Here is a 19,080-nt window from a genome sequence, read left to right on the forward strand (position 1 = left end):
ACTTTATAGACTAGGTATATAGGTACTGATAGCTGAGTGTTCTGTTAGTGCTGCCATAACACAACCCATAGACAATTCAAAGAAGAAGGCACTTTCAAAGAGAGTGGGAAAGCAAGACTCCATGGAAGCGATGGGATTTGACATGAGTCACAGAGAATAGCTAACTGTTTAGCAAATGCAGGCGCAATGGGGAATTTTGGGGAGAAGAAATAGTGATGCACATGAAGACACACACACGACCTGGCTGAACAATAGGAGTCAAAGAAAACGGAAAATAATGCTAGTAACTGGGAAGGAAAGCTTGGGCCAGATTGCCAGGCCCTGGAATGCCAGTTTCTGGCAGTGAGTTGCCGCAAGGGGAGGAGCCTGGCTTGTTTAGGAAGCCTGGAGTGGTGTCCGGGCGTGGATGGTTCAGGCTTCGCATTAGGCGCTTGGCTCTTAGAGTACTTGGTGCGGCTCAAGGCCAGTTGTAAACAGTCAATAAAAATGTATTGATTGGTGTAATTGGAAACATTTTTCCAAGCCTGTGCTTGTGATTTATGAAGTAAGAATAAAGCCCAGAGCCATTAAGTTACAGAGAAAATGTGACTTAATTGGGTAAGTCTGGGAGTAGAAGCTATTTTAAAGTTCCTTTTGTCAATGGCTCGTTATGTCATCTTCAAAAAGATGTTTGCCTTTTGCTGGTCGTTTGCTTGCTGGTCCTTGTGGCAAAAGTAATCATCAGACTCACTCATCCATCCCGTGAGGATAAGTGGAATACAGATACCCCGTCAGTGACTGAAAAACACCTTGAAGGACCTCAGAACAGCCACTATTGGGATTATTGCTGGGGGTGAGAGGGCATATCCCAACCAGTCAAATTAGAAGCGAAGATATTCCTCATGAAAGAGGCCGGACTTTGTAAAAGCCTTGTGGTTTTGAGGCCCTTCTGTTCTGCCTTCACTGAGGTTCTGTTGTGTTTTGAACTTGCTTGACCCCCTGCCAGAAGTGTATGCTCTTTGGTGGACAGCAGAATGTGGAGCAGCTATAACTCTGCTCCCCGGTACTGGCTGTAGAGCCCCGAAACGCACCATTAAAATCTGGGCATGTTTCAATTAGACAAAATTTATGATCTTCACGTTCTGTTTTCACTTTGGAAGACCCCCATAGCACCTGAGGATTTTACCGGAAAAATACCAACATTTATTGAACCCTGCTCTGTGTCCAGTACCATGCTACAGTTTCTGCATATGTTATTTTGTGTAAGCCTGACAGCAGAAGACCAGGACACTGTGCGTGTGGGTGCTATTCTGCAGATGATGACCCACGCTTAGAGTAGTTTAGGAACTTGCCTGAAATCAGATTCTGGTAGTTTACTGACTTACCCCAAATCAGATGGCAGGTGCTGCACTTAGAATTGCGTGTCATCTCCATTTGACATTTCCAAAAGCATTTGCCCTTGCCGTTTCCACCACACTAAGCTACTTCAGTTACTTTTAAAATTCCCAATATTTGTTTTGATTGGGGAATTTGTAGTGAGTATGTGACTGGATTCTTCAAGTTCACACACACACACAAATTAGTCAACAACACCCAGAGTTAGAACAAGAACCCATTGGTTTATACGGCATTGAGTTCTTTTCTTTTCCTACGTTTTGTTCCTTCCTTCTTAAAATTAATAAAATTGGCCTGTAGCAGGTTTTTTCTTTTCTTTAACTTACCAGTCCAATAAAACTAAATCAGAGACAGAAATCTCAGCAGAGAAATCAGTCTGTCTTTTTTTGTACAGCATGCCACTGACCTCTGATGGTGGAAGTTTAGCATAAACCAGGAGAGACCCAGCCAAGAAAATTCAACTTCCCTTCAACACTCTGCTTACCTGGTTAATATTTCTTAGGTTTACAAACCTGAACTGTTACCTCTATAGTGTGCGGCATGGGAACCTCTTCTATTAATACTCTGAGTATTTAAAGTACATTTGAGAGTACATTCTGTATCCTGAATTATCAGTTCACAGAATAGCATCAGGGTTAAAAATTCCAACTCTGGAGTCAGATGGATTTGAGTTTTCATTGTTTAATAACTTTTGTCAGTGTCCTCATTTATAAAGTGAAGACAGTACTAATACCTATCTCATCGGGTCATTTGGAAAATTAAATAATATGTACATAAAGCCCTCAGCATAATACCTAGTATACAGCAAGTGCTCTGGAAATGTTAACTACTGTAAAATATTTGTTATATCACAGTAGTTTATATTATTTCAAAAACTAATTATGGAAGAGAGAGAATCAGCATTTCTAGTTTTGTAATACATTCTTTTTGACACTTCTCTGTCGCGGTTGCTAGGAATGGGGAGTTCATTCATCAAACCAAGAGTCCTTTGTCTACAGTGACCTAAGCTTTCTGTGACTTTTGGAAGCTTCAAAGTTAGAAGAAAAATGCTAAAAAGCTTAGGAAAAAAAGCAGTAATGGGGAACCTTTTCAAAATAAGACAGTTTGGTAGGTTGACAACTGGAGTAATAGAAACAGAGAATGTCTCTGTTTCTTCTCTGTGACAGAAGAAACCATAAAGAAAGAAAAGGGAACAAATATTTAAATATTTGTAGGACACGACTGAGCAACTGAACTGAACTGAACTGAACTGGGTGGTTGGTCCTTATCAGTACATTTGCTATGAGATGTCTCATTCAGCCTCTGACCATAGCCCAGGGAGGGAAGGGGGGCTGGCCTGAAGAGTAGGAGAAGGGGAGAGGCAGGCAGGGAGGAAGGGAAGACGAGCCTTTTTTTTTTTTTCAGTTTTTGTGGGTTTTTTTTTTAATTTATATATTTTAATTGGAGGCTAATTACTTTGCAGTACTGTAGTGGGTTTTGCCATACATTGACATGAATCAGCCATGGGTGTACATGTGTCCCGCATCCTGAACCCCCCTCCCACCTCCCTCCCCATCCCATCTCTCTGGGTCGTCCAGTGCACCGGCCCTGAGCGCCCTGCCTCATGCATCGAACCTGGACTGGCGATCCATTTCACATTAATGGGAAGTCTCCTTACTATTCAGAGATGGGGCAACTAAGCCAGAGTTCTGCTTAACTTGTTTAGTGCCACAGAGCTGGGAACAGACGAGGTCTCCTAAAACCAGTGAAGACAAAACACTGGTACCGAGGTTAACAAAGGAAAGTTTTCGCACGGAACTTTCCCCCTGTAAAAACAGTGGGCTTAGACGGGACTATCTCAGAGGACCTTCTCTGCTCCACATTCTGTAATTCTGCTAGTAAAACCTTCTGACATGTTTTCCTTTGTGGGTACTGCAAAGGCAGGCAAAATAAATATTATGTGGAAAACACTGATTGAAAGCTTTGTGAGAGAATAAAAAGACCAGTTGGGAGGCAAAGGAAATAAACATCTCGAGGGAAGCCAAAGTAATCAAAAGAATTGTAAGAATGAGATAAAAAGAAAATCAATATTAAAAAGAGATAAGGTAGAATTGAAAATAAATAGTAATGCAGTTCCTTTCAAGAATGTGAGCAGGCACAATAGAGATGATACTCACTGAAAATAATTACAGTCGTCACTACTTAGTATAATGTACAGGACACCGTTTTTTTGTGTTATCTTGACTTTCTGCCATTTAACCCCAGAGTGTAGGTGAAGGAGGCTTACTTAACTGCTGTCATCCACTAAATGGTGTGGTGGTTTTGGTTTTTTATAATATTCTTCTCAGAAAGCAAACTTGTCTTCACAGTTTGGGACAGCCTCCTTATCTATGTGACTTGCTGCAACTAACTCTGCTTTAAGATCCCTTTTTGGAAAAAGCAAAGACAAAAATACTGTTACTGTATAAGGCTGTTCTGTGAAGAAAGAAATACTGGATGCAAAATGCTTAAAGTGCTCAATAAATACTGCAAATCGACTGTTGTTCAAGTAAATATGTATATGTATGATAGAATTTTTTGGTAAGTTTGCTGCTGTGGTTACTCACCATCCTCCCCCTCCCCACCCCCCATCTCGGATAGACCATTAAGTGAGTTCCTGCTCTACTGGCTTCCCAAGATCCGTGATATAGAACAATCTGTTACTGTAGAGAAAGGGTATGTTGTTGTTGTTCTAAGTCACTAAGTCATGTCCAACTCTGCAACCCCACAGACTGCAGCACACCAGGCCTCCCCGTCCTCCACTATCTCCTGGAGTTTGCTCAAGTTCATGTCCATTGAGTCGGTGATGCTATCTAACCATCTCATCCTCTGCCTCCCTCTTCTCTTTGCCTTCCGTCTTTCCCAGCATCGGGGTCTTTTCACATCAGGGGGCTAAAGTCTGGCAGCTTCAACTTTAGCATCCCAGTCCTTCCAATGAATATTCAGGGTTGATTATAATCAGCGATAGAGTATGTCAGCCCTGTTTAGGTGGAATATTGTTTTAACCTCAAACATTCCATTTTTATATCCTGACTCTCCCTCCCCACTGAAGGGCTTTATGTCAGTAGAAACCTAGGGCAGTGTTCAACCCACAGCAGGGCCAGACACCACCTCGCGTGGGCTTACCTTGGGTCTCCCTACCTAAATGCAGAGGACAAGTAAGCATATCTTAGAGACATGCTCCTTGGCCACATTGGCAACTCTGCTCCAGCATGGCAGACAGCAGAGCCAACACCAGATTAAGTCAGAGCTTTCTTGGCCAGAGAGATTTAGACACATCAGAAATATACTATAATCTGGAAAAGAACAAATATCAAGCAGAATAGCATTCACCAAAGAACTGTATTGCCTGACTCTCTTGGAAGAAAACCAAATCACGTAAATCCAGAAACAGTGAGGATGGGTAACAAACAAGGTCAGCCAAACGCCTCGAAGGTCTTCATAGTGTTACTATCACCGGAGCGTGGCTGGGGGACAGCCCCAGGCCAGGCCAGCTGGGCACGTCCTGCCCACGTGTTCCACCATCGCAGCTGAGCATTCATCCCTGGAGACATTTCTCGTTCATTGGGAATTGACCAGGTCATGTTCCTCAATCTGCTTATCTCAAGCTTTTCTTATTTCTCAGGTCAGGTCATAGGGTCACCTCTCTGAGGACGAATGAAGCGCCTTACACTTTACAAAGAGAGGAAAATCCCTGACACGAATTACCTCCACTTTCTTGTTCTTTACCGGAAAAATTTCTTGTGTTTTTCACTCACCTTGCCTCGTTCTTCCAGCTCACAGACTCTCAGACCAGAGGACATTTTCAGGCTAATCTCAGTCTCCTCCTCTCGGGCTCCTTTGAGGACGTGGTTTCATCCATTATTTCTGTATAATCACGCTCATCTCCTTGGACCTTTTCTTCTCTTCATCAGATTTCTTGAAAGCACACCACCTCTCACTACTATGAATTCAGTAAACTTAAACCCTAACCCTCTGCCTCTCACTCTCTCTCTCTCTTTCTCTTTCTCCTTCCCGCCTTTTCTCTCACCTGAGAGACACCAAAAATTCAGTTTGGAAAGATGTTATTAAAAAAACAAAAAGTTGCAAGTAAGACTGGTTAGGAAGCATGAACTTACATTCCTTTTCAAAGGAGAGGAGACTAAAAGGCAATTTAAATATTCTTTTTTTTTCATTGGCATATACTTGCTTTAGGATGTTGTGTTAGTTTTTGCTCTTCTTCAACGTGAATCAGGAGAAGGCAATGGCATCCCACTCCAGTACTCTTGCCTGGAAAATCCTATGGACAGAGGAGCCTGGTAGTCTGCAGTCCATGGGGTCGCGAAGAGTCAGACATGACTGAGCAACTTCACTTTCACTTTTCACTTTCATGCATTGGAGAAGGAAATGGCAACCCACTCCAGTGTTCTTACCTAGAGAATCCCAGGGGCGGGGGAGCCTGGTGGGCTGCCGTCTCTGGGGTCGCACAGAGTCAGACACGACTGAAACGACTTAGCAGCAGCAGCAGCAACATGAACCAGCCAGAAGTACACATGTATCCCCTCTGTCTTGAGCCTCTCTCCATGCCCTCCCATCCAAGCCCTCTAGGTTGTCCCAGAGCACCGAACTGAGCCCCTTGTGCCACATAGCAGCTTCCCACTAGCTATCTGCTTTATGCGTGGTAGTGTGCATATGTGAATCCTGTTCCCCCCGTTCGTCCCACCCTCCCCAGCCCTGTGTCCACACATCCGTGCTCTGTGTCTGCGTCTGTATTCCTGCCCTGGAAATAGGTTCACCTGTACTGGTTTTCTAGATTCCACACATATGCATTCATGTACGATGTTTGTTTTTCTGACTGACTTCACTCTGTATGACTATCTCTAGGTCCATCCACATCTCTACAAATGACCCAGTTTCATTCCTTTTTATGACTGAGTAATATTCCACTGTATATAGGAACCATTATGCAGAGAGGTGGAGGTGGTAGAAGAGAGGGTCCTTTTCCCTCCAGTGAGAATGTAACGAAGAAATGGGATGAGAGATCTATCGAGGGAAGTTTTTTCTCCCAGTGAAAATTATATATAAGGTTCATTTTGGGGCTTCCCTAGGGTCTCAGTGGTAAAGAATCTGCCTGACAATGCAGGAGACAGGCAGGAAGATCCCACATACCTCATGTGGGAAGATTGCCACGTACCTCGGAGCAATTAAGCTCTTGCGCCACAACTGTTGAGCCTATGCGCTAGAGCCAGAGGGCCACAACTACTGAACTCACGGGCTGCAGCCACTGAAGCCCAAACTCCTAGAACCCATGCTCCACAACAAGGGAAGCCACCACAATGAGAAGTCTATGCACCTCAACCAGAGGGCAGCCCCAGCTTGCCATAACTAGAGAAAGCCTTCACAGCAACAAAGACCCAGCCAAAAACAAATAAATAAAAATTTTAAAAAAGGATAAGGTTACTACGGGAAATGGTGGAGTCACTTTCTTTTGAGATCATTGACAATTGGGTAGATTGTTGTATTTGCAACTGTACAAAGTCAGCCTTTAAAACATTGTTCCCTTTGGTCACTCTCTTGTCTGAGTTCAGGGCGGAGAATGAATACACTCACATAGACTATGTCTTCAAACACTGATTCTGAAGGAAGGAGTAGTTTCTAACATATCAAAGATGCAATAATAATAATTGCATTTCTAACTTTTTTGGTCCTTGGTTCTCTAAATCTTTGTGATCTAAAATAGGAAATTTCGATATGATATTCACTAGTACTGATCCCCATAACATTTAATGGATTTTCTAAGTTCAATATTATTTCTTTATTGAATTCTAGTGTTTGAATATCCCACTCCCAACACAGGCACAAATGATTGTGAAGTTTTGATGATCTGTTAGAGGAAGAATGGATACATGTATATGTATGGCTGAGTCCCTTCACTGTTTAACTGAAACTATCACAACATTGTTAATTGGCTATACTCCAATACAAAATAAAAAGTTCAAAAGAAAAAAAAAGATTACATGACAAAAATTTTAGCTCTAACATTTAATGGGAGTTTGACTAAGCAAGATTTTTTTATCTTTAGCATAGTGAAGTGAAGCGAAAAGTCAGGGGCTTCCCAGGTGGCTCAGTGGTAAAGAATCCACCTGCCAATGGAGGAGATGCAGGTTCAATCCCTGGGTCGGGAAGATGCCCTGGAGAAGGAAATGGCAACCCACTCCAGTATTCTTGCCTGAAAGTCAGTCGGTCACGTCCGACTCTTTGTGACCCCATGGGCTGTAGCTCGCCAGGCTCCTCTGTGTGGAATTCTTCAGGCAAGAACACTGGAGCAGGTTCCATTCCCTTCTCCAGGGGATCGTCCCAACCCAGGGATCAAGCCCAGGTCTCCTGTATTGCAGGCAGATTCTTGCAGGCAGAGCCACCAGGGAAGCCTTTTAACATATTATTTAGCAGTTAAGCATAGACACAGGAGCTGGACTTGGTTTAAACCCTGACTCTGTCACTCACTCCCTAGCTCTGAGGTCCTGAGTAGGTTACATAATTTCTGTGTGCCTTGGTTTTCTCATCTGTCAATAGGGATATCATACTGGCTACCTGATAGGTCTTTTGTCTTTACATGCAAAGGCCTTAAAGGAATACTTGGCACATGGTAATTGCTAACAATTGGTAATTTGTTATTTTTACTGAAACATATGATGTTAAATCCTTGTTCACACCATGTAGTTCTCAAAGGTGTGCTGCCTAAAGGATGTGTTGCTCCTTGAGGGAAGCCTTTTTGGAGACACATTAACTCTTTCAAGCCACTGCATTAAAATCAAGCGACAGCCTAGTGAGGGCACTAATGGAGTTTCTTGCTGCAGGATTTTTATAAAGTCCTATGCCACAGATTGATGACGCATATGCTCTTAGAGACCTCCCCCCCCCCCCCCCCCCCCCGCCACCACATTTTTAAGACTGTCTCTTCTTCATGCTTAAACTAGAAATTACTCTCTAAAAAGAAATTTGGACATTTCTGTGCATTTGGGTATAGAATTACTGCTGTCTCCAGGATTGATCAAAAGGATGTTTGCATGAAGATAGGTACTACATTTGATTGAGGATGTGTTAAATAGGCTTTTTTATAACAATATTTATAAAGCATTGTTTTGGTTGTTGTTTTTTTTTTTTTGCCCTCAGGAATAATTCGGGTTTCACACCAGCAGACACTGTAGCTGTCATGTTCTGTTCTACACACAAATCCCTCACGTTGGGTAAGTAATCCACAGACTGAAACACCAGCTTAATATTACCTTCAGATAATTGCCTCTTATGATTTTGAAATTCAAACAACTTTTCAAATTAAATGGAATGCGGGTATTGTCTACTTTGTCACCTAAAGAACGATAGCAAAGTGGGGATCAGTCATGACTCTGAAATACCATCATGAATTAAACTCACTTTTGTGAGCCTAAATGTAATAGTGTAGGGTTTAGCTTTACTTGTAATCATGTTTTCCATTCTCATAGAAGGTTTTCAGGGTTGAATGTTCATGTTAAAAGTTGGGGAGTGGGGTAGTTGTGGGGGTTCAGTGAGCACAAACTTGGCTTTGGAAGGCCCTAGAGTGACCCCTGGAAGATGTTAACATATTTTCTGGAAGCTTGGAGCAGGGTGAAAATAATTGACATTAGTCTGAAGTTTGTTTCAGAGTGTTATTTCTGTAAAGAAACAACAATATATTTAGTTATCGTGAACTCAGTCTCATTGGTACCTAAAGTGAAATAAGTACGTATTTAATGGACAAAAATAGATCAAGAAAAGTGCTATTCTTTCCTTACCTTTACCCAGTTTAAAGGCATTATCCCAATAACCTATCCAGTTATCTAGAATCCATGCTTTCAGTCATTAGAGATCATTAAGTCATGAGAAACTTTATGGAAACATCATTCACAAACTCCTTGGGGTAGTAGGCACATTGTGGTTAAACTCATATTAAAAATTCCTTTACATTTTGGCGTATAACTGACTTAACATTTCTCTAAGTCTGTTTATGTTTAAGTTCAGTCTGTAAACTAGAAAACAAAGATATTTCATAGTGGTTTTACTAGACCCAGACATTTCTGTCTGGTAGAATTATTTTCAGTCTTGCAAAGTTGGGGAAATGATTTAGAAATTGGACATACTCTTAAGCAATTGCTATCTAGGACTTCAGCTTATTTGAATAAATCATATGTGTCCTGTCCCTTCACTGCAATATGTCTATTAGGTTTTCCTTAGAATCATCGCCAAAAGGAAGCTGAGGGAGCTTTGAAAGCTACTTTCTGGTTCCAGATTTTGTAAACCTGGACAAATCACTTAAGCTCCTGAACCTTAGCTTTCTCACTTTGTAAGGCTTTTTCTTACATTGTAAGGGTGTTGCAAAGACTGAAGATAAAACCTGTTAGTTATCCATCACAGGACTTGTCCCTAATACGAGTCAGTCCGTGAGAAAATGTGCTCCGTGATGGTGCTGTGTGTAGGTTGCTGCGGATGGAGCCGGAGTGCCCACCGAGAGAGCTTGGTGTGCTGCCTGGCACGTGACACGCACCCTGAGAGCAGCTGCTATGATTAGTTGTTGTTAACGGTGTTGGTCATGAATGTGTTACTGTTTCCAGGGTTTCAGTCCCCTGCCCTGGGTCTTGTTGATGCTCGTATAACAGATACGGTTTAACTGTTGCCCTCAGAATCAACCTGCACTTTTCCCCCCATGTCGCTGTCATAATGTGACGCCAGTGCTCCAGGTCTCCTGAAAAGAAAGGGGCTTCTATAAAGGTAGGGAGGCCAGAGACTGGGTGCCTCCAGACCCCTCAGCAGTCGCGAGTCAGGGACCAAAGGCGCCTGTGTCGTCAGAGCAGGTGCTGAAGCCTGATTGCGTCCAGTATGCTTCCGCATCTCTGCCCTGGCTTCTGAAACCCGCCCCGCCCTTAGGATTTGCTTTTGTCAGGAAAACCCAAATGGATTGTGGGTTTTTACATTTTATTTTTATTTTTTGGCTGTGCTGGGTCTTAGTTGCTGCGCGTGGGTTTTCTCTAGTCACAGCTAGTGGGGGCTCCTCTAGTTGCTGTGTGTGGGTTTCTCGCTGAGGTGGCTTCTCTTGCTGTGGAGCATGGGTCCTAGGGCCTGTGGGCTTCAGCAGTTGTAGCTCACAGGCTCTAGAACATTTGCTCAACAGGCTTAGTTGCCCCACAGCATGTGGGATCTTAGTTCCCAGACCGTGGATCGAACCCATGTCCCCTACATTGGCAGGCAGATTCTTAACCACTGGACCACCAGGAAAGTCCATGTTTATTTTTCTCTCCATTATTTTCTTCTGTGCTGGAGCTGGCCATGATGAGCAAAGCTCTACCCGAGAAGCATACTGCAACCTGATCAGTATTCTTCTCTGTAAGCAAAATATTCATGCTTTTTTTTTTTTCATTTTTTTAACCTCAAAGCCATATCATTCTGTTCTTGAGGCTTCCTGATTTTCAGTCATCTGCAAAATAAAACGAACACCAATCAAAAGTAGCTATTTTACTGAAAACATTGGGGTTAACTTGGACTTTGGCTTTTGCACTTTGCTTTTGCAGTATTCTCCCATGAAATAGATACTTGGATCCTGCAATAATATTCTAGTATGATAACTAAGTAACCACAGTGGTGTAAATCCTTAGTTATTTCCATAAGATGGTAGGATGGTAGACTTGGAATTGCAAGTCCTAAAGACTCATCCTGACTCTTCCATTAAAACATCCCCAGGCCTTAGTTTCCATAGCTCCTGAATTAGGGAATTTTACTTGCAGCTAGGATATTCTATTACACCTTGATCACACCTGGCTCTCTGCCTGCAGTTTCCTAGGTGGCATTTATAAAAATGGCCTCTTTGCTGCTTTTTTATCTCAGTGAGAAGCCACAGAGCACTCTTATTTCTACACACAGCAAGGGATGTTTGGGTCCTATTGCTTGAATGGCCTTGTTGAGCCCTATAAATTCAGTGTATCAGTTTCACAAGACCCAAAGCATGTTTCCCTCTGCTGGTGACCTGACATCTCTGGTACAGAGGAGATGCGCAGCAGTCACCCAAGCTACAGCCGATAATGATCCTAATGGGACTTCTCATCTGCATGGCAATGATAGAGCATCACAATAAGTGTGAAGAATTCATGTTTCAGAAAGCAGGGGGCAAATTTCAGGTAGGATCTATCACTCAGAGTGATACTTTCTCTTATTTCTCACCAAGATGAAAGACACCAGATTTAAATATATCTATTTGGCGTGTAGGACATATATTTGTCCCTTTTGTGATCACTGTCAAAAGATTTCTTCTAGCGATTTTACACACACACACACGTGCAAACGCACATACACCTAAGGTCTCAAATAGAATACATTAAGAAAGCTCTATGAAATAACATTGTTTAGTATTATAGCCAGTATTTGTATTTAAGAGTAAATTATTGCTGGCCAAGTGGTACCCAGGTAACTAATGAACCAAAGATGAAAACTCTGGTTTTGAGCAGCCTTCTGAGTATTCTCCTGTACATATGCCTGCAGTTTATTTTACTGTTCCTGCTTTTGCCCTGTCTCCATCTCTTCGATGCACTTACATCTACACACATGCTGAATTTGATTCATTGCTTTTATTAGTGCATTTGCCATTGATTGATTAGTTCTTCGTATTAGTACTTTTTCTATTGATTGATTGCAGATGAAGTGACTATTTGACCTTTAATTATGAGGCTTCCTATTGAAAATGACATTGAGCTATGGCTCCACATAATCCATCTGGAAAGCCTGACATGATGCCATTCCCTGGAGTTCGTTCAGGAAGAAAGAGGAGGCCTGGAGGAAGTGCAGAGCTTTCAATGTGCTTCATCTAAAACAATACTACAGGGCTTGTTTACTGCCCTCCTGTAGTTGCAACTCAGGGTTGGAGGTAATTATATTTTGTCAAGAGAGCGTCACTTGCTGTGGGTTGCTCCAAAAGCCGTGAACTCTCCCAAATTATTTTCTAGTCTGATGGTGATATTTGTATAATAATGAGAAGGTGTTTTACATGGCAGAGTTGGGGGAACAGCTCGCACCCTAGTTACCAATGGTTCAGTGCCCAGTCAGTCAATAGAGCTCATCAGTAGAGAAATTCAATCTGAGGGTCCTGTGGAATTAGTATTTAACTTTTACTTTATTGATCTTGTTCTCTTGAGTGTTCAAATCACTTTGCTTATCTAGAGTTCTAATGCATGTAGAAAGTTCTCACTGTTCCTAGAAAGAGGATGTTTAAAGATGTTTGAGATCCTTAAGTGTATGTTTATGTTAGGTTTTCATGTTTTCAAATAGCAAAATGAAAGCATAAACTCCTAGAGTGTTTCAGCTGACAAATGGCAGTCAATTGTGAGACTCCAAGTCGTCTGCTATTTCCAACAGTTTTTCTGAATTGAAGGAATGCTGTTTAAAATTTAAATAGAGTGTCGTGATCAATGTGTATTAAAAGTCCACTGTGGGTCTTACCATTTCTAGACATTTGTGAACAAAGATCAAGGCAGCTGTTCCTCATATTGAACTGCATTATGAGTCACAGTCACACAGCTGGGCTGTGAGAAGAAACTATGCATTAAAGCAGAAAGAATACAGCTTTTTGGGAGACATGGGATTCTGGAGAGGGTGGAAGGAATACAAACCTGATTCTCATCTGGATTCCAGTTCTCTCATCAAGTGTGAGTGAGTAAGTGAAAGTCACTCAGTCGTGTCTGACTCTTTGTGACCCCATGGACTACACTGTCCTTGGAATTCTCCAGGCCAGAATGCTGGAGTCGGCAGTCTTTCCCTTCTCCAGGGGATCTTCCCAACCCAGGGATCAAACCCAGGTCTCCTGCATTGCAGGCGGATTCTTTACCAGCTGAGCCACCAGGCTGGAACAAATCATTCAACTGCTGTCAGCCTCAGTTTCAAAATCTGTAAAATGAGAAGATGGGTAAGATGATCCTTGAGATTCCCCCTAGTTTTACGTTCCTATAAGTCAGGCGCTCAGTGACTACTTAACAGATAATACCACCATTCTGTAACAGTTTCCCTGCTATATGTAAAAAGGAAGAGTTTTTTAAAGGAACGTCTGTGTAGATAATGTTGTAATATTACAAGAAAGGAAACATGGCTATTACATCTTCCTAAAGAGGCTAAAAATGTCTTTATACTCTGCAAAGAGCTTCACAGTGCTGGTGGCGGTGCTCAGTCATTTCCAACTCTGCGCACCAGAGCCCTCTGCGGTCCTCTCTCCATGGGATCCTACAGGCAAGAATTCCACAGTGGATAGCCATTCCCTTTTCCAGTGGATCTCCCCGACCCAGGAATCGAATCTGTATTTCTTGCATCTCCTGCATTGGCAGTCGGATTCTTGACCACTGAGCCACTTCAGGGTTTCATGGGAGAAACAAAATCTGAGCAGGGTCTTGCTTTCAATTTTCTTTGAAAGCTTTTCAAGAGTGCTAAAGGATTACCCCACCAACTTGGGCTGAAAAGATCATTTAATAACATCTGGGTTGTTTTCTCCAGGGGAAATGGAACTGAAATCCGAAAGTTTGCATTTGTTTTCCTTATCCCATAAAGCTTCTCTGTGATTCTATTTGGCGCATAAAGACTATTATCTTGATGAAGCTACCCTACAGTTGGGAAGCACTTTTTTAAAGCCTTTAACCATTAAGTCATGTTACCTAAACAACCTTAGAAAGTGAAAGTGAATTGAAGTCGCTCAGTCGTGTCCGACTCTTTGCGACCCGTGGACTGTAGCCTACCAAGCTCCTCCGTCCATGGGATTCTCCAGGCGAGAATACTGGCGTGGGTTGCCATTTCAGCAAATCAATAATTATTATTTTTCATAAGAAGTGAAAGCATAGGAAAAAATCTAAAAATGTATCGCAGGTCATATAATTAACAGAGACTAGATTCCAGGTCTCCTAACTTCCAGAACTGCCTTGGACAATAGCATATAAAAGTTTTTCAAAGACCCAAAAGTGCCAAACTGGTTCTGAGTATTGTAAGTATACACTGGCAGTGTGAGTTTGAATCATTTAAAACCAATACAATATTGTAATTAACCTCCAATTAAAATAAATAAATTTATAAATTAAAAATTACTTCTGATTACATTGCTAGTTAAAGACAGTTTTAAAATATTCAGTATATATAATTGCAGCCATATGCATATATTCCTTGTGGCCCCATCACAAACTGGCACGCAATCCTTATATTTTCTTTATTAACAAAAAGCTATATTCTATGTCAAGTGTTTCTTGATGAGTCACCCCTTACCTTTCATGGGGTATCCCTGCCCTCTGTTCTTGCAGACTAAGAGCTATAGTGCTGTTTCACAATAAACTATTATAACAGAAATCAAAGTCCAGGGTAAAGACAGAAAATAGAAGCTTGTCTTTGAGGCATAACCGTAAATATATCTTTTGTCCTGTGATTTGCTCTTAAAGCTGAAGTTCTGTAAGGAAAGGCAGTCTGGAGACCCCTACCATCTGACAGATTATTATTTTTTTTATGAAGTATAGTTGATTTACAATGTTGTGTTAGTTTCCCATGTACAACAAAGTAATTCAGTTATAAATATATATATGTGTGTGTATATATCTGTATATTCTTTTTCAGACTCTTTTCCATTATACGTTACTACAAGATGTTAAATATAATCCCCTGTGCTATATAGTAGGTCCTTGTCATTTATCTGTTTTAGGTATGTATGAATGTGCTAAGTTGCTACCCTCTCTCTTTAGTTGCCAAGTCATGTCCGACTCTTGTGACCCCATGGACTGGAGCCTGCCAGTCTCCTCTGTCCATGGATTCTCCAGGCAATAACACTGGAATGGGTTGCCATTTCCTTCTCCAGGGGATCTTCCAGACCCAGGAATCAAACCCAGGTCTCCTGCATGCAGGCAGATTCTTTACTGACTGAGCTATGAAGGAAGCCCCACAGTCATGTCCAATTCTTTGTGAGCCTAGGGGCTGTAGCCCACCAGGCTCCTCTGTCCATGGGATTTCCCCAGCAAGAATACTGGAGTGGGTTGCCATGCCCATCTCCAGGGGATCTTCCTGACCCAGGGATCGAACCCAGGTCTCTTGTGTCTCCTGCATTGGCAGGCAGGTTCTTTACCACTAGCGCCACCTGGGAAGCCTATATAGTAGTGTTTATCTGTTCATCCCATTATTGTTGTGTTAATCACTCAGTCCTGTCAGACTCTTTGTGACCCCATGCACTGTAGCCCACCAGACTCCTCTATCCATGGAATTCATACTTCTAATTTATCCCTCCTCCTACTTCTCCTTTGGTAACCGTGAGATTGCTTTCTGTCTGTAAGTCTATTTCTGTTCTGTAAATAAGTTGATTTGTATCATATTTTAGATTTCACGTATGGTGATATCATATAGTATTTGTCTTTATCTGACTTCTCTTAGTATGGTAATCTGCAGTTCTATCCATGTTGCTGCAAATGGCATTTTTTCATTCTTTTTTATGGCTGAGTAATATTCTGTTGTGCATGTGTGTGTGTGTGTGTGTGTGTGTGTGTGTGTGTGTGTGTGTATAGATATATATATCACATCTTCTTTATACATTCTTCTAGCATCTGCCAGATTCTTAAAGATGCCACTGAAATTAAGGGCCCAGTAGGTTCCACCACCATGCTGAAGACAATTTAGGGGGAGTATCTGTCCTTCTGTACTGTTTTCTGATCCATAAAAACAAAGAGAAAAATGCAGATTCTCGAACAAAGTGATACACTTATGTTCAGAGGTTTGAAGATTACTTTACTTCAAATTTTTGATTCTGAATTTGGTGTCTGAACTTAATCACTGGTGTATCCAGACTGTAATAAAAATTTAGAAAGTCCCCAGGTTCTGCATAAATATCCAACTAAAGACATTTAAACCTCTCTGAGCTTCCCTAGCCTGATGCTCAAGTACCACCCTTCTTAATGATACAGCAGATGTTCGTCATGTTCAGTGTTCACCAGGACCAAAGCCCTGATGCCCCCACATTACTGCTCCTTGTCCATGTTTCCTGTGCCAGGGACTGCCAGACATTTTAAACCACAACCTGCAGTTAGAAATACATTTTACAGTGTGATCCAGAAAACATTTGCATGTATGTAAAAAGTTTTACCAAACAACATTCACTCTCACTTTCTGTGATATATTCCATATTCTAGCCAAGTGCTAGGTTAAAACCCATTGCACTGATTCTGTAACTCATTAACGGATCATAATGCAAGGTCTGAAAACTACCACTTTACATCTTGCTTGGTGAAACTTTATTCCTTTTCTCAAATACTTACCATGTCAGTTTTGGCGATTGCTATGCCTTTTTCACTGAACCTTAACCCAAATTTCTGATACCACATGGGAACCAGAGCTGAATTAAGACTTGGAATGTTTCTTGATTTGCAGTAAGATCACTTCCATTTAGGTTTTGTTAACCCAGTTTACATAACAGAGTTTCTATGCCTTTTGTTGTGTTTTTTAAATCATTTCTCTATTCAACATGTTTTTGATTAATAATAATTATAACAAAGATTAATTGGGTACTTAATAGGCTAAATGCTTGTTACAAGAAGTAATTTACTTGAAAATATTTTATGTCAATGGTTCCTGTAGACTTCAGTGCCCAGGAGAGCCCACCGTTCTCATGGAAAATTCTCACTGGAATATTCAGCTACTATTTTATCAGGAAGAAAGTAGCCAGGGACTTCCCTGGTGGCTCAGTGATTAAGAAGCTGACTTCCAGTGCAGGGGACAGGGTTTCAGTCCCTGATTAGGGAACTAAGATCCCACACGCTGCAGGGTAACTTAAGCCTGTGAGCTGCAACGAACAGCCAGTGCAGCCAAAATTTAAAAAGAAAAGAAAAGAAAAATGTACTCCAGAGGAAGCTACAGCAAATGCTTTTATTATCCTGTATTTATCAGAGACTTTACTAATTAGCATAATGAATTCAGAAATAGGTTTCTATTGAGGAAATTCCACCTCTTTGCTTTGTACGGTAAGTGTAATAAACGGACCTTCTCTCATATGTAGACCGTCTTAAAACTTCAGAGTTGCACATTCCCCACTTGCTCGAAGAATCTAGGAAATCCTGTGTCCTGAATGTGAAATCCGCAGGGCTGCTCTGGGGGCTGATCCCTAAGGGGTTTTGTGTTCAGCCTCTGTCTGGAGGCCCTGAGGGCTTCCCAGGGGGCTCAGTGGAAAAGAATCTGCCGTCCAGTGCAGGAGCCACAGTCGATGCAGGTTTGATCCCTAGGTCGAGGAGATCCCCTGGAATAGGAAATGGCAACCCACTCCAATATTCTTGCCTGGGAGATCCCAAGGACAGGGCAGTCTGGTGGGGCAGAGTCCATGGGGTCACAAGAGTCAGACACGACTGAGCAACTGAGCACACAGCGGCCGTGTAGTCCCCTGAGGCTGGCCATTAGAGTTACTGAACCCTGCGTTGAGAGCCCTCTTATGCCACGTGTTGGTGAGAACCCTGGAGAGGTCAGAGCTGGGACTTCACGGGACACGTTTACTGCTATGTGCTAAGTTAAAAATATCTGTATCTGTGGAGCTTACTTTCATTCAGAACTGCTGGCAAAACTTTGGGGGTGGAGAAAATTTTCACCTACCTTCCAAATTTCTGTAGCTACTGTCTACTACCTGCCACAAGAATCTGAAACTTACACCTGACCAGCCTGGTGCAGGATGTCCCAAAATCCCGTTCCACACCCCAGCTCACATCACTCCCACAGTCACCACCACAAGGGACCTGAGCTCGCAGGGGCACAAAAAGCTTGCACAGGTCATGTGACCCCAGGTGGCAGAGCCAGATGTCAAGCCAGGTCGGACTCAGCCCCTGTGCCAAGCTGCAGTGAGAGCTCCAGGAAGGTCCTGTGCTGTGAAGCTCAGCTCGAGGCTTATCCCTTAAGTCTAGGCTGGATGATCTCTGGGACGCTTCTGGTTCTAAGAGTCAGTGATTCGCTCTGATTTTGAAAGACTTAAGTGTAGCTTTAGAATCTTGAGTTATTCGGAGAAACACCGTAAGATCAGCATTTCTTGAAAGGCGGCCCTTAAAAATATAGCAAATTGCTCCCTTAAGAAAAAAATGTAGATTACTGGGCCTTATTTGAGGGATTCGGAATTTTTAAGAATAAGACCTCAGAGCCTGCTTTTTCAAACATATTCTAAAAAGTAGAGTGTTTACACAAAAGTGTGAGAGCCACCATATCATGTCCATCCATAATCACGTCCCCGCTTCTAGAGAAGCTAACTCACCCTCTCAGGTCCCCAGGTCTCAGGGATGGAGCAGCAACAAGAGAGGTCGGCGCGTACTTGCAGCAGCTTCACCGCAGCCAAGCCCGACTCACAGTTGCTGCTACAGCTCAACGGCAAGGAGACAGAAAACCCCACATATTGCACAGCGGCACCTCCCCCTGGGTCCCGGATCTCTATCCCTCTGGGCCTCTTCATGTCCGTTGTTCCTGGTAGAAACTTTTCATTCCACAGCTTCACATTTCTTTCAAAAGAAAAACCACCGAGTCATAGTTAGAAGGAGCTCTAAAGAGTTTCGTTTTACACATTAATAATCAGCTCCCATGCCTGAAGCCAAGTGCACCCTGTGCTTCTGAGAGGGAAACCTCCACGGGAATTCAGGGGCCCGTCCCTTCTGAGGGGGCCTCTGCCGCATCCAGGAGGAC

General features: G+C 42.4%; 1 protein-coding gene across 9 annotated transcripts in view; it reads left to right on the forward strand.

Annotated features, from left to right (window-relative positions):
- The window catches only part of SLC10A7 (solute carrier family 10 member 7), a 307,346-nt gene that overhangs the window by 260,419 nt on the left and 27,847 nt on the right, over positions 1-19,080 (forward strand). For all 9 annotated transcript variants that reach the window (XM_042234294.2, XM_027956247.3, XM_042234295.2 and 6 more), the window contains one exon: positions 8,545-8,618. In XM_042234294.2, the coding sequence (XP_042090228.1) occupies positions 8,545-8,618 (74 nt within the window). The remainder of the gene's footprint in view (positions 1-8,544; positions 8,619-19,080) is intronic.

This window comes from Ovis aries, chromosome 17, assembly GCF_016772045.2.
Source record: "Ovis aries strain OAR_USU_Benz2616 breed Rambouillet chromosome 17, ARS-UI_Ramb_v3.0, whole genome shotgun sequence".
NCBI classification, from domain to species: Eukaryota; Metazoa; Chordata; class Mammalia; order Artiodactyla; family Bovidae; genus Ovis; species Ovis aries.